This window comes from Pygoscelis adeliae, unplaced genomic scaffold, assembly GCF_000699105.1.
Source record: "Pygoscelis adeliae isolate BGI_AS28 unplaced genomic scaffold, ASM69910v1 Scaffold386, whole genome shotgun sequence".
In the NCBI taxonomy this organism is placed as follows: domain Eukaryota; kingdom Metazoa; phylum Chordata; class Aves; order Sphenisciformes; family Spheniscidae; genus Pygoscelis; species Pygoscelis adeliae.
The window spans coordinates 2,655,489-2,671,832 of NW_008824940.1; the positions used below are offsets into that span (position 1 = coordinate 2,655,489).

A 16,344-nucleotide genomic window follows, 5' to 3' on the forward strand; every position below is an offset into this window, starting at 1 on the left:
GGCTTGAACACCTGCCTGCCCATGGGAAGCAGTGAATGAATTCCTTGTTTTGCTTTGCTGGTGTGCGCAGCTTTTGCTTTCCCTATTAAACTGTCTTTATCTCAACTCACGAGTTTTCTCCCTTTTGCCCTTCCGATTCTCACCCCCATCCCACTGGGGGGGAGTGAGCGAGCGGCTGGGTGGGGCCGAGCTGCCCACCGGGGTTAAACCACGACAGGTCAGTGAAAATGCTGCTGGTTCAATTTTTATTCTAATTGCCTTAGGTTTTTCAGATTCTGGAAATGGATACCAGCAGGTCTTAAAAATATTTACTATCTTACTAAACTGATCTGATTTAGAAACAAAATGCCTTTATTGAAGTGACTGCTTTCATTTGAAGTTTCACATTTCTTAATTATTCAAGTAATTCAAAGTCTATTCCATGGATTATTTCATTATGTGAACTTTCTGCCCTCTTCCTGTAAGACACCCTTACAAGTTAGAGCTTACCAGGCAGAACAGCTATATGAGACAAATACATTAATTTGAATTAGCTGATAAAGTAATTCATAGGGAAACTGCTAGCACTGCTAGCACTGTGATCATCAACATGCATCACCATCACCTTAAAAATCACCTTTCCTTCTGAGTTTTAATCTAACTACTGTTACAAGTAAAATTCTTTCAAATATAATGGTATTAGATAAAAAGAACAAAGCATTTTCTTCTGTACTAGACATAGCAGAGTTTGGACAATTAAGAACATAACAGGGTTACTGTTTATATCTGCTTTTTCACTTTGTTAACATGAAAACTGAAATATCTTTAAAAATGCACGGTTTATTTATACAATTTTGTACTTAGAAAAAAAGGAAAACAGAAGAGCAACAAAAGAGCCCACCACAACTCTAAATGTTTAAAATATTTATAATATGTTTAAAATATTCCAGGCAAAGGATAGAACAAAAGAATAGCTACCCCGTTGCATGCCTAGCCAGTGAACTGAACACTAGGGTATGTGTTGGTCTTGCCAAGAAGACATCACTTAGCTAAATCTAAAGGTCGTAGCAAATACTTGCTTCTCCAAGCATGCCCAAGTGACCAGCAGGTGTGGACTATATTTTGGAACAACTGGGCAAGCATGTTGAAAGCTAAGGAGTCCAAAAGAAGCTGTGGCAGTATCACCTGGATAGAAGGGTAAGTTCTCAGAGATGCACAGCCAAAGAACTTCAGTAAGGTGAAACTGGCAGCACAAGGCAGGCACCGTTTTTTTTATTTTGTGTGTCTCAGATTTCACACTGAGAGCGTTTGTTTAATGAACCATATGTGGAGGGATGAGGGGAATCAATGCCTAGGATTTCTATTTTATTCCACTCTACCCGATATTCCATTCTGGTATTTAATTCACCATTAGTATATTTGAACTCCAGTAGTTCAATGGCAGCTCATTTGTCTAACAGTTCAATAGTAAAATTATTTCTATGCCTATAATCTAGTATTTCTGCAAGACGTGCAGCTTGTCCATTTTAGACAACTGTTTTTTCTGGTTTTCACCTATTTCTATCCACTATGCATAAAGAAAGTCCACAGTGCACAACCCAGATGCTGATGGCTAATGTAGCCATCTACACTTGATTAGGACTACAGGTAAGGCCTTTAATTTCTGCAAGCTCTGCTTTTCCAAGGTCTAGCAGAGATTACATGGAGTTGTGTTGGCAAGTCCAGCTTCTCAGTGCTCCTCCATCTCAACCATCTCTGATAAAGAGCGTCATATAACTATAGAATAACAACCAACATTAGAGCATAAATACTTGACAGCAGTATTCTGCAGTGGCACCAGCTTAAAGAACGTTCTATGAAGACGCATGTATTTTGCTAGCAAGTCCAACTTCTCAGTGCTCCTCAAAGGCTGTAACCATCTCTGATAAAGAGCATCATATAACTATAGAATAACAACCAACATTAGAGCATAAATACTTGACAGCAGTATTCTGCAGTGGCACCAGCTTAAAGAACGTTCTATGAAGACGCATGTATTTTGCTAAAAATTGATCTAAAATGATCAAAGAGAACAGACTGAAACCAAGCTGACAGTATTTGAAATGTGCATTGTCTATTGCTGTTCCTCAGTACAATCCAAGCTTTTGCACTGACTTGGTGCCCCGGCTAAGCTGGAATAATTTGAGGTAAACTAAGAAAGTCAACATCAGCGCAACATACTGATGCAGGTATTTCCCACATGTGGGAACTATGATGTTGCAGTAACAGTGTGTTCATCAGTAGAAATGAACTGGTAATGAACTCTCCAAGACAGTTATTCTTGAGAAGATAGTTATGATCCAGCCAGCTGACTAGAAGGCTCTTCTTTTTTTTTTTTTTTTTTTTTTGTTCCTTAAATGGAGTTTACCGTGGAATAAATTCTGACATTAACTGTAAAATCTACATACTTTAAATGTGTGGTTTTCCCACTAATCCCAAAAGCACTGGACGGAGGAAAAACAATACCTTGTATGAGTCACAGGCACAACTGGTCGTTCTGGTCGTCTTGGGGGCAAGGTACCAGGTCTATTCACAGAGTTTGCTTTGGGTGGCCGAGGTTTCTTCGGAGGTATAGCAGGAACTGAAGGCTTCTGCAAGTCTAACTGTTTTTGCTCTCTTTCTGATCTTTCTTTAAATCAATTATTTCCAGAAAAAAAGAACACGGATATTATTAAGTGGAATTAATTTGCACTCACAAGTCTACAATTAAATAAGAAATCTTCAACTGTAGATACACTGTATACAGAGAAAAAGCTTATCTCCTTTCTACTTGTGTCCTAAATCATTCTTTATTTGAAATAACATGTTTACCACAAATCAGTTGTTTGCTCTGCCTGACTGTTCTGCCTGTAATTCCTCATGGCCGAAATGTGTGTGCAGTGTCTGAATGGGAATGCTATTTTTTATTTTAGTAACTTGCTGACTTCTGAGTGTAAAAAAAAGGAATGGCAAAAAATTACATACCGTATGGAACAATTTCCCATGAGCACAACTTATACAAATTCTAATATGAAACAATATTAAGTTAGAAAGTCACAAAGTTAATTACGCTGGATATTCTTAACATCTCTTGAACAAACAGAGAAATACCATTTCTGGGGGAAAAAAGTGTGTTTCAAGTGAACTACAGTAAAATGAAAAGAAAAGCATTAAAACTTAGCGATGTTTGGCAGGATGTAAGCCTCTCGGAAAAATCAAACCTTTTATTTAGGTTTTTAAGCACAGACTTAATAGCTGAATTTTTCAGCTTGACAGTGAAAAACTGGATCATTTGCAGAACTGATTATGCATAGTTAGGAAGTGCCACAATACTAACATCCAATGCCAAACACGCAATGCCTGTGAGTATGTAAAGTACAATACACATGAATAACTCTTGTAAATAATATGGTTTAAATTCATAATACAAACCAAACATGTAAACACATTTGCCACACTATAAGAAACCTGATTCTTCTTAAAGAAAGGACAAAACTCTCAAAGGGACCAAAGTTTCGCTCTCTGTATCCTACTATGTCAACACCCCACTTCCCTTGACAACACTGTCTATGATGTGTTGTGAATATTACACCTCCGTATACACGTAAGAGGTATTGGGAATGTTACAGGGTACTGCTTAATGGGTTCTAGTTTCCATCTGAAAGGATCATGGAATAAATCACCAGAAACACAAGCCACATTAGATTTGGAATAGTCCAGTAAGTGACTGTTGCTCGCAGGCATACACCCTTTTTCAGTACACTTTCAGTTGATACAATCGTTGGGTCCTCTGTACTACTGAAGCTTTTCCAGCGTATTGTGTAAGTTTTACGCACTTACTCCTATGACAATTCATACTGTGTCAGTGTCCAAGAACCTAAACTATGTATGAGGGACGGGATAGGCAGCGTACCAACTCACAGCGTAAAAAACGTTCCTGTGCCGCCCCTGCTGCCACGCCACACGGAACAATTCCTGCCACTCCCCTGTACTCCAGAAATGGAGGCATGACTCCTACGGCCTCTTTTCAACATTTAGAAAAGTTACAGGTATTTATGCCCTGGGACAGTAACATATTTAAACTTCCTCCACCGTTTTGACAGTTGGCTTTGTAAACCCAAAAATGGAAAGCAAAGGGTCTGAGACAGCCATGAGAAGTAGCGCACATAACCAAAAGTAAACATATGTAGACAAAAGTGCTAAAACACCTGTCAGATCGCTAAGGCATATATCCAGAAACAGATCTTGTTGCAAAGTCTGAATGTTCTGGCACTAAATTATTTCTGCATATTATACATTCAGTCATGTGCATACACGTGCCTTTTAAAAGACTGCAAGTTTGAATACCTAAAAGTTAAGAAATCCCGTAAACAAACTTGGCTGTACCACCCAATAGTCCACTTAAACGTATGAAATTTGACACCATCTTCAATTAGAGAATCAATGTAACTATTTTCCCCAAACTATTCAGAATGCACAATGAACACAATGAAACCATTAAAGGTTTAATTTGCTTGTCACTGCTCTGTGTGGTACCGTGCCCCATTTCTTGCAATGTTCAAACCTGGCTTTGAAGACAGAATTTTTTCATTTCTCCACAGGCTTGCCTATGACTTTTGTGACTATGATAATGGGGTGATTCATAAGCATTAATGACTATATCCTCACAAAACCCCTCTGTGATGCAGAAAAACCACCAACCCTGCTTTTAACTAGAGAACCAAGGCATATGGATGTTAAGAAAAAAGTACCCACTAATCTGGGGGATCTTACTCAATCAAGGACCTGGGTTTTACTGAGCACAGAGCTTTAGACAGCATTTTATCTATTGAGAGTGTATCTCCCCTTGACTTCAGCTGAGACTGCAAGTACTTGACAGCTCTGGATTGGTACAATTGAATACCCTGAATTTAGCCCAAAAGCAACAATGAGATCCTTTCCAAAATCCATATCACCACAGATCTATCAGATCTGTGGGAAATAAGCATCCAAACAATACACTTAATGAAAACAGGGACTAGGAAATGTGGTTGTGCATCAGTTCCTTTTCCTCTGTCTCTCTGCAGAGAGCAGGCAGGAAAGCACATTTCATACCTTTTTCTTCTGTTCGATTAGGAAGACATTCTGGCCTTTCAGGAGGTACCTTTTTGATTTCATGCTTTCGATCTGTGGTACCTGTCAAAGAAAGGAAAATTTAGAATTCTGAACAAGCCAAACCAGCATATACAGCCATGTAAGATTTAATTCTGCAATTTCTCAGGCTTTTTACATTCTCCAATTTGAAAATGTCTTGCTAAAACTGAACATAAATCTAGTTTCAAGTATTTGCTGACACCACAATGACAAAAAAACAATTGGATGTTTATGTTTTCACAGTGAAGTTTACAGTTTCCAAAGCGTGCACCTCGAAAGAATAGGCACTTTCAGACCATTCTGTGAAAAAAAATAAATTCAGTAACTACAGATTTTTAAATGTGGACAGATCCTTTACCATTGTAGACATACTTAACTGAGGAGCAATTCAACAGTGCAGAGAATCATTAGGAATAAATCAATTAATTGGGCATTTCTGCCAAGAGAATACTTAATATAGATGAATATACAGGGCTTATTTTACATTAAGTTAAACCCCCCCTCTTCTTCACCTCTAGTACTAGCTGTTCACTTCCGCATATTAGAAGGATGAGAGTAGTAGTACTGACAGTATTCTGACAGTATTCTGCATGACTATTTTAATTGACAGCTTTTGGCCTGCAGGTGTAAGCCTCTGCCGCCTTCTGCCTCTGTACTAGAGACCCTGACATACTGACTTCTGTTGCTGTAAGGAATATGGGAACTTGTGGCACCAGCAACGGGAAGATTTTGCAAGAATTTCCTGGCACATGCAAGATGCAATCTTCTAGCCCCCATATTATAAGAAATGCTTTATGGGATATTGGCTTCGCTGCATTGGCTAACTACTAGATGCGAATGCCATTTCAACTTAGCAGTGTTGAAAACCGCTTTAGGTAACACTATCAGTATTTCAATAAAAATTACAGTAGATGACATCCAAGAAAAGCAGAGGAGGCAGGGCAGGCAACACAGGGCAATTTTTTGCTTCAATCTATTCTATTATATGCGGTCCTCAAGTACATTTACATTTTCTGAATGTGTTGTTGCAACTCTTTTCTGCAGCTGGTTCCTAGAAATCAGAACTCATCAGTGCAAATTGCTCATCAGTGGTGATCACCGGCCATTGTTTCTTTATATAACTGTGCTGTCGGACAGGCAACACCGTATCACTTATCATGTCAATAAATAATACTGAATTGCCATTTAACAGTTGGACTTGATGATCTTAAGGGTCTTTTCCAACCTAAATGATTCTATGAAAAATACCTCTCTCCTGAGAGGAGAAACTGTTGCTAGAAACCAATTAAAGCCTTTCTAAACATGAGTTATGCAAAGCACAAGTCAACATATTGATAATTTTGCACATACGAGTGTGATCAAGGAAAAAAGAGACACAAGTCTATATACCTAATTACAGTAAGATTAACAATCATCATAAACACACAGAGCGACACTCTCTGGCCATGACTAAAACAATGAGCCTACAAACACTTAGGAGCTCCCAGGCTCAGGTGTACTCCCTACTCGGGTTGTGACCCCAAATTAATCAGTACCCAGGCAGGCACCATGATCCTGCCTTAGCTGCCAGGAGAAGGTCACCTGCAAGGAAGCTCTGGTGAACTCTGTACCAGCTCCCAGAGGGACATACTCAACAGAGTATTCCCATCCTCCAGTCTAGACACAGTTGTATGGCTTATCCCAGCTAACCAGTGAAATGCCTACTGCTTGTCAATGGCTATGTAAGGGACTCGTGCTCCTAACTTTGGTTCTCCAGTTTTCACCTTACTTTGTAAAGTAGCCCAGCATAGACGGCCCCGGCAGTCCACTGCTGTGGAGAATTTGGAAGAACAGCCAAACTTCCAGCTATACTATAATACAAACTAGACATCTCCTTTATATATGTACCGCTAGTACTATAAAGACCAATTCTAATTCTCTGCTATGATTTTATGCTCTGCATCAGAAGATACTGATACTTAATTATTTAGGCTGCAACTGATAGTTCTCAATTTATTCATCCCACTGTGACTGGTTAAATATGCAGAAACATTACTGGAAATTGTTACCTACTATCAACAGTAAGGCCTGACATGGGGATGTGGTAAAATACAGTGTTATCTCAGTAAAGTGATAATTTGACAAAGTAGAGGATGTCAGGGTGGTAATAGACATAGGCTGATTGTCACTTCTAAATACATGTCAGAAGAAACTCTTGTGCATCATCAGCCAGGACTTGTCAAAGACTGAGTACGAAAACAAAGGACAGCAATAGCCTTGGCTTTGCCATAGATGGCCTTATTCAAATTGTCCGCATCCTTTACGCACCCATTTTTCCTTCTGAAAACAGGCACGTTATCCTGCTACGGTGATGCAGCTAATGTGTTGGATGCAAACAGGTACAAACATATTCAAAGTATTATTCTCTAATTCTAGGAGTATGAATTGAAAGAAACATAACGTTTTATAGAGCTTTTCCAAAATGTGTCAGGCTATAACATCAGTTGTCACCAAGACATCTTCAGTATGCAACCACCACTAGATGGCAAAGTTATACTGCTCTCTCTGGACAGTGTTACTCACTGATCTTAAAATCAAATCTGTGTTTTTAGGAGTCTCAGGACAGAGTGAAGAACAAACCATGCGTGTCAATAAGCAAACCAAGTATTTATAGTCATGATTCTGTAGTCAAAAACTGCTTGACAAATTCAAACTAGTTAAATTATAGCCTATTGATTCACAGTGAACTGTACACTGCTGTAACTTGTTCTTCTATTAGTGGATCACGACTGTAGGAGAGGGAAATTTACTTTTTAAAGCACTGAAAGCTGGCACAGACCACAGTTACAAGAAAAATAATCTGGCTAGATTGGACGTGTTCGTTTTGTTTTTTTTAATGTGCGCCAGCAGTGGGGGAAGCGGTAGTGCTGCTGCAGAATTTTAACAAACCAACTGGAGCTAAGGGATTAAAGAATTCCAGCCATAGATATGTTTCCACCACAACTGCAATACAAATGAAAACTCTGAGAGCATCCCATGCCTTGTGATTTGTGATTTTACACGAATGGAACAGCAATTTGGTTTCTGAGGTCAGAACTGTCAAGTGCATAGATACTTCAACTGCTTCCAAGTTTCACGGAAAAAATAAATCATGCAGGCACTTTTGACAATTTGTTTTCAAACTACAAATAAAAGTGGTTTCAGCTCTTAGTATTTATACACAATTCAGTCTAACATACTCCAAAACTAGCTTTGCTAGCACTCATCCATTTGGAAAACGTAATCAGCCCCTTAATACAATTGCAACACCATTATCTACATAACCAGATTCAGGATAACACCTTTAAGTTTTATACTTATGGCTATAAAGTATTGAAAACCAAGAATCTAACTATGGCTTAGAACCTAGAGACAGACAGCCGGCTACAGCATTCATGCAGATCTGTAAAATTTAGATTGCAACTCGATGAGGCCACTGTATTACAGCCAAATTCTCTGACGCTACCTTATAGATACGTAAAAAACCTCTTTATCTCTAGAATAAATCAGATCTATAGGTGTAAAGTAAATACAGTTTCCTCCTGCAGGTATTATTAGACTCCAACATATTGGGTTTATACTGCAAAGACATGCACACAGTCAACGTCAGTCAAGGAATGGAACTGGAGAACTTTTAAAAACTGAAGTATCATGCTTGCTCCAAATTAACATGTTTAAGGGGCAAAATACATTATTTTAAAATGGTGCAGATGGTTGCCTGCAATACATTTATAAAGCACACCACAGTCTTTCAGGGTTATCATCTTTTTGCAATTTGATTCTGATTTATTAGTTGTTGTCTAGACACCTCCTCCTTACCAATTTTGATACAGATGAATTGTATATAAATTTGAATGCAGTTAATTTAGACTGAGATGTGCTCACTGACATGTGCTGTACAAAATCAGCTGCACCTTACCTGATCCTTGTTTGATGACAGGAGCTGATGGAGGTGGTGGTTTCTTAGGTCTCTAAAATTTAATAACAGAAGAAAACAGATTGCTTCAAAATGCCTGTAAATCTCATTCATACAAAGGTTGGAGTTAATCATACATTGCTTAACATTAATAATTACGAGACTTGAGACTACAGATCTGTCACATATTTCCCATGAAATCACTTCATTAAAATGAATTTGAAGAAAGAAAATAGCATTGACAAATAAAATGACATTTTTCTACTTTTGCAATTGAAATGTCCTGCTGAGGGGAAAAAAAAGTCCAGTTTACATGCCTTAAGATTAGAGAAATAAATGACCTTTCGTTTACTGAAGAAACTTATTTATTTAAAATTTAATCTTGTAAATATTCCAACCCATTTTGGAAAAAACAAACACAAAAAAACAGCCCGATGTGGCAAAACCTGAAGTGTGTTTTTTCAGACTCATTAATGCGGCAAAAATGCAGAATACAGGAAATGCTGCAAAGGTTAAATTTTATTCACTCACTGTGATACATTTACAACTCCAATTGTGAAAGACAGTTATCAGAGTTTTAGATGTTTGGTGAAATTAAATAAATTATTCCAACCAATCTGTACTTTTTACTTTTACCTTCTCTGTTGTGACCATTTTCCTAACAGCTCTGTAATGGTATGGCTGAGAAATATGACCACCTAATCAGCGCCAGAACCATTTCTCTTCACCTGCAGGCTAGGGGAGGAATGGCTTTCCTTCCGTGTTGATGTGTGTGTACACACACACACCATACTGGCATTCACCATATATATCTTGGAATGAATACAAAAACAAATGAAGCACCATGCCAGATCAAATGACATACCGTAACTCTTACTCTTAAAAAAAACAAATCAAAATTATTGAGAATAAAGCCTAAGTAAAAATTAATAATTTTTTCCTTCGTATGTCCATCCTTTTTTCTGAGAAGGACCTTATTTTCTTTGCTACAGATTGATCACAATCATTGTCACTACATTGCTGGCTGTGCAACATTGTATATTGTCTTGTGGAACTATCTATAAGATGATGTTTCCAGATATGCATCACTTTGCCAAACTTCAACCAACCATTTAGGTTGACAGTTTCTAGCAAACTCAAGTTGATTCTCCCCCCCCCCCCCCCCCTCTTTTTTTTTTTCTCTTTCACCCCTGTATCTGCCAAATGGCTCACCTACTTTCAAGAAAGATCAATTGTTTTGCTCACTTGCAGTAATTAGTTCAGCCTCTGCCCTAGAACTCTCAAGTCTTAGTCTGAATGTTGACAGGGAGCAGGTTTTCTGTGAAGGCTGAGCCCTTGCCACTCACCCTTCCTGGGGCATCTCTCTCAAATCTAGCAAACGTATTCATCTCTGGAGAAAAAAACATACCAGTTTTGCACAGACTGAGTAAGCCTAACAGCTCAAACCTCTGAAGTTGCCATTCTGCGAGCCTCAGGTTTCTCCTACCACCTTATCCTAACCACATCACCTCCTGCCATCAACCTGAGAAAGCTGTGGCCAAGAACTCAGGAGCTCAGAATGATCTTCTCTAGCCTGGCTGCTGTGGGCCATCGTCCATGAACAGTGAGTCCCTTATACTCTCAAAGACACTTCTGCAAGAGTTTAGGCAACATGGTTCAAGGTTGAAATGCAGAAAAGTGCAGAAAAATGTGGAAAGGAAAGAAGACAGGGACAATGAATGTCTTGTGATAGCAATTGGGGGTTTGGTTGATAACGGCTGCAGAGTACAGTTGGTGCTGAGGATCCAACAGCACAATATACACATTTGGGGTTTTATTCTGGAGTGGTGTGAGCCTGATCCCATTGACTGTCCATACGTCAGCAGTTGGAATATATGAGGTGCACTCCTTTAGCAAATCTTTTGGCTTAGTTCTCATCTGAAAGGAGTCTAGTTCGTGTCCCCTGAGACCTGTCTTCGAGGCAAACCAAAGCACAGCAAGTGCAGGTGGACAAGTGAGACATTCACTACAAATCCCACTCCTGATTAAACCACTAATGTAGATAAACACAAAGGAGAAAGGATCCTATGGTTCATTAGACAAAATGGCTTTAACTGGAAGCTGATGAGGGAAATATATCGTTTCTAAAAGGCAGACAAAGATCAGAAAGGAGGTAGTGTGAAGGAGCCTTAAGACTGCTGAGGGAAACATGGAGAAGGAAGGAGGAATTACAAGGGTCTGTGGCTGGATGAGATAACTGAGAAGGAGATGGAGACAGACTAGAAGTGAAGCCAACAGAAAGGAAGCCAGGATTGGTTGGACAAGAAGAGAACAAAACTACAGAGCAGGGACAAAGAGTGAGGGGAGAGGAAAACAAGCTGGATAAAGAAATTTGGTGTAGGGATAGAAAGTAAATCCAGATGGTGATTTAGACTCAGGTAGTGAGCTCAGGGGAAAATCCTGTAATTGAGACCACCTGACAGGTGGAGACTGGAACTAGGCAGTGAATAGAAAAGGCCTGGGACAAATAGCCACATGTGGAAAAGAATCAGGATTGGAAAATTGGGGACTGAACAAGGAGACGGGAAAAGACCCCAAGTTTTTGTTCAACAAGCAGAAGAACTACTGCCACAAATATTTTCAGACCATGGGATGGAATCCAAGGTTTCTGGATCACATCAGAAAATACCTGACAAGACCACTGGAAAAGTATCCATTTCCTTCCCTTTTAGCACTGATTCAAGCAAAGACAGACAGTCTGTAGTCCTACCAGTTACTTACTCATGTGGCCAGATCTGTGCCATTTAAAAAAATTAATAAAATTCTATTCTCCACATTTACAGCAAACCTAGCTGCAATTTCTAAGTGTCTGAATATTTAATTTATTCTACAAGTTATATTCATCGTACTCAAAAGAAAAAAACACTTAAAGACATATAATTTATAAGTTCAAAAAGACTGAATAAATTTCACCACAAAAAAAATGGATAAAAGATTTTTTTCTTCTATAATAGGCTCACTATGTCTTAAGGTTTATGATTTCTGCCTCTTCTGGAAATCACCTTCTTTTATTACTAGGCCTATAGCCAGGATATCCACTCTGCTATGGAATTACGTTTTCATCTCCCACACTTTCTGCTGCTCTTCTACCTTCGTTTTCAATAATTATCATGTTAGCTTTTGTGAGTTGTTTAATAGTTGCTTTATTAAGCTTTCCAAGTTATTTAATTTTTGCCTCCGGCATCCAATTTTATTGCCAAAGATTGAAGCCAAGTGTCACTAAGTCTCGGTTTTATCACAGAAGGCTTACACTGCACTGTGAAATACTCATCAGAAGCCCGACTGCAAGCTTGTAATATCCCACTGATGACTGAAAAGGTTCCTATTCCTAAAAATGGAATGGACTTTTGGGGGAAGTAATCCATTACTTTCTTCCAGGAAGCTGCAGGATTTCTAAATATTGTTTGGCAAATAACAACGCCATCCCTTTCAAATAAACAGAAGCTGAAAAAGCTTCTGCATAGATTTTATACCTTCTTTTTTAATAAGTCTGAGAGACGAAAAGAAATGTGCCTCTCAAATACCAAAAGCTCACTGTTGTCTTTCACCCTTTTCGTTCTGGAAGTGCTTCACTGCTGTCAATCAGCATGCAGGTGGTATGTTAACTTTTCATATTCCACCACAAAAACAATGGAGAAAAGTTAACAATTCTGGTCAGTATTGTATCGCCTGACTCAGCAAACCACCCTGGGACCTCCAGTTCCTCTCTCTCTCAAACTTAGGACACAGGACAGAGGGCTTTCAGAGCAACGTAGTGGAGGCGGACTGACTGGATGGGCCAATCAAACCCTTCAAAGAAACTCCATAATATGACTTTGAGTGCCACACGTTCTCTTCATGGATGCTTTGTAACCCAGAAATTTGTTTTCTTTAACCTTTTTTTGTTATTAAGTTAGAAGTAAAACTTTTTCAAAATCACATATCCGAAAGAGAATTCCTTTCAACTCCACTTTCATTCTGTATTCTAAAGCGAAAATGAAAGAACACATTGCTTACCTCTTTTTCAAAATCAGAAGGAAGAAGCTTGACAAAGTTATCTGGGAACACACCTCGTTTGCCATTGAGTTCTCCTTCCCACCAACCCACATCAATGCAATCCTACAAAATAGTAAAATAAAATGAAAACCGCAATGTGCTTGTGCGCTGAGCAGATCTGTGTGCTGGAGTGCTCTTTGCCATAATGTCCTGCCTTTTTGCTAGAACACGACAATTTACTGGAGTGCCAGGTTAACAGGGTAATCTGCCAGATAAAAACTTCAGTAATCACCCTGCATTACATTATCACATGGAGCAGCTAGGAAAGAACAATAAACATGCTGTAAGAGCTCAAGAGCTTGTCTGTGTCTAAAGCAAAACACTATTCCACCATTTGATCTATTAAACCAGTGAGCATTTTGAGCACATCTGATATTACTTCTCTCTGACTTCATTTTCCAGAAAGACAATAACTTAATTAAACATCATATATCCCAGGAGGTTAAAAAGCTCCTTTATTTCCCATACTTTCAAGAAAAGCTTGATGCTCAAAATTACTTCTGAGATTATTAAATTTCATCACAGTCCAATTAAGAAGGTATTATACACCTGACCAATATCAAGCATCACCTTTTTCTGCAGCATTTTTGAGCAGCACAATGCAGTGTGTGTAGCAAAACAACATACAGCTAAATGCTCGCGGTAAGTGAACTACTATATCAGTGAGTCTAAACAATGAAAAAAATAGTACAGCTATTTCGGTAATGAATAATAATAGTAACAGAAGCCACAACCATTTTAGAGAAGGTTAAAATTGTTCCTTAAGTCCTGGATGGTAAGCTCCATGTTTACTTATTTTTGTGTTTGCTAAAGAGAACGCTTCCAGTTGAGATTTTCCACATTTTTCTTCTCTGAAAGCTGTAGCTGAACCAATTCAGGTGTTTTCCAAAACACAATTATGGGAAAGTCACCTATCGTATGCTCAGTCTTAAAACCATTTCAGCCTATTTCAGCAGTTGGCTCAGCACCAGGCTGACCAACCTTTCTATCCTCTTGAGCGGTAGCCCTAGATCTTCCTGTGGCTCAGAGCCATGCAATAAGTATTACACACCTGAGACATGAGGGAAATGGAAATCCCACCAACAGTGCTTGGGTTGGACGTGACAAAAACTCACCAGCGATCCCCCCATTCTATGACAGCCAGGGCTAAACAGGGTGGGGTTTACAGCTTGGATCCCACATCATCTGGCAACATCAGCCTTAAGCAATCACTACGGCATCACTGCTTCCACAGCTACAGATCTGGACTGACCAAACCGTCTGCACCTGCCAGGTATACCCAGCTGTCCTGGTAGCAGAGCCACACTGGAACTGCTCAAGAGTTCAACATGTTGGATGTTCCTATTCTAACATTTCTAATCCAACCCTGTGGAAACTCTCCCAGATTTAACGAAGTACTTTTGCTTTTCAAAAAAATCACATTTCACCACTGTTCAGAAGAGATCAGTGGAAATTTAGCAGCTGTGTTCTCTGAATACTCGGTGGTACTGATGTAGGTCTAACAGTTCTAGCCTGGGGCATGGTCACTGTTCCAGGTCATCCTGCAGTGAGGATTCTCCATCACTCACTGCTGCAGAAACTGCGTGGTTCTTTCCCTGCAAAGACTTTATCTGGGCTGTGGAAAAAAGCTTGATAATGTACAAAGCTGGCTCATTACAATCACCTGTCTCTTCCTGCTTTTCAATAGAGTGAGTGAAAAAGCTGTGCATCTGGAACACCAGAATATAGGGACAAGCAGGAACAGAGGGGTACGGATATAATAAAAGTAGGCAAGAGCAGGCAGGTAGTTTAGGAAAAAGTGAGAGGCAACAACATGCAATAAATAATTATATAGGTTTTCACAGAGAACAGAGCTAAAAAAATTTGGACAGAAGCAAACGAAACAGGCCAAATTCCACAAGCCCCATACAAGCTATGAGGCAACATCCCTTCAGAAACAGCACTGGATCAAGGGGTCCAAAATCTTGAAAAACACCAAGTGGAAGTGCATGTCTGAACACTGTTTATCTACATAATTTGGCTGTGAATCCATACCTGTTGTGCAGTACCTGTAAAAGCTCTAGGGTTAAAAATGTCACATGCTCACATCAGTCACTCTTGTTGCCATGTGTACAGGGGAACAGAATGTTAAATATTCATTAAAAGACAGACAAAATTTCTTTTTTCAAAGTGAGTATCCAAAATGAGCAAAAACTTTAAAATACAGCCACTCTGATCTTCATTTCATCATCTGCCTAGGAATGATCATAGCATGCCCTCAAAACTTCGAAAAGTTTTGAAGACAAATGCTTACAAAGCATGCACACTCTACAAAAGTACAGAGGGAAAAAGTAAGAAGAAATGAGTATTTCTTTGTCTAGAAGAAGTAAACAGTGGTTTAAACGGGAAAGTATCCACTGAAAAAAATCTGAATGTGAATGGGCAATAAAAGATTGCATGATAATACATGTATACAAAATGGCCTTATTGTTACATTTCCATGAAATCATTTGTTTCAGCTGCTACAAGGACGACAGAAGAATGCAAGTTAACTTAATGAGGTGTACTTAATACCAAGAGAAGTCTTAAAAACATTGTTCACCATGACTGTGCTTGTTGGTATTTTTCTACAAGTTATAATGCAAAAACATTGGATGATGTTTGAGAGAAAACAGACTAGCATTAAAGAAGATCATTGCTTTTATGTTTTGGGTTTTTTTGGGGGGGTGGGTTAGTTATTTTTCTGTGGCTTTTTATTTGCTTATTTAGTCCACCTCATCTCCTGAGATAGAGTATGTGCTAATTAAATGTGCAAGCTAAATAGCCTGGTTTCTTGCATCGTGTCTGTTTTGGGTGTGTATTATTTTTTTCCCTTTGTATCTCAATACTCTGATGTAATGTGCTCCTGAGCTACAAATGCAGGCACTGAACAATCCTTTCATTCTTCTCCTGGTCGTTTTCTCTCATGCTCAATCTGTGTTTTTCTCCCACAGTCTCCCTTCTCTTAAGCAGGGTGGCCTTCATCAAGGACATTTACCTTTTCTAGACCTTCCCAGGAGTTATTTAGGAGATATTTTCCAGTTCTGTTAGACTGTCTAGCCTTTGTTAGCGAACTGGGCTGATCCTTGACTAGCTGATGGTTTCAAAATATCCGCTGAGGGAATACAGGGCTCCATGAAGGACCGAGATAATCAGCTAGTCCTGCATGGCACGGGCAGGCGCTGTGC

General features: G+C 39.1%; 1 protein-coding gene across 1 annotated transcript in view; it reads right to left on the reverse strand.

The window, feature by feature from the left end:
* Window positions 1-16,344, reverse strand: part of SH3KBP1 (SH3-domain kinase binding protein 1) — a 220,850-nt gene that overhangs the window by 24,661 nt on the left and 179,845 nt on the right. Inside the window, exons 8-11 of the mRNA XM_009325486.1 lie at window positions 13,100-13,201; window positions 9,068-9,119; window positions 5,092-5,172; window positions 2,485-2,647 (exon numbers count right to left, since the gene is read on the reverse strand). Coding sequence (XP_009323761.1) covers window positions 2,485-2,647; window positions 5,092-5,172; window positions 9,068-9,119; window positions 13,100-13,201 — 398 coding nt within the window. The remainder of the gene's footprint in view (window positions 1-2,484; window positions 2,648-5,091; window positions 5,173-9,067; window positions 9,120-13,099; window positions 13,202-16,344) is intronic.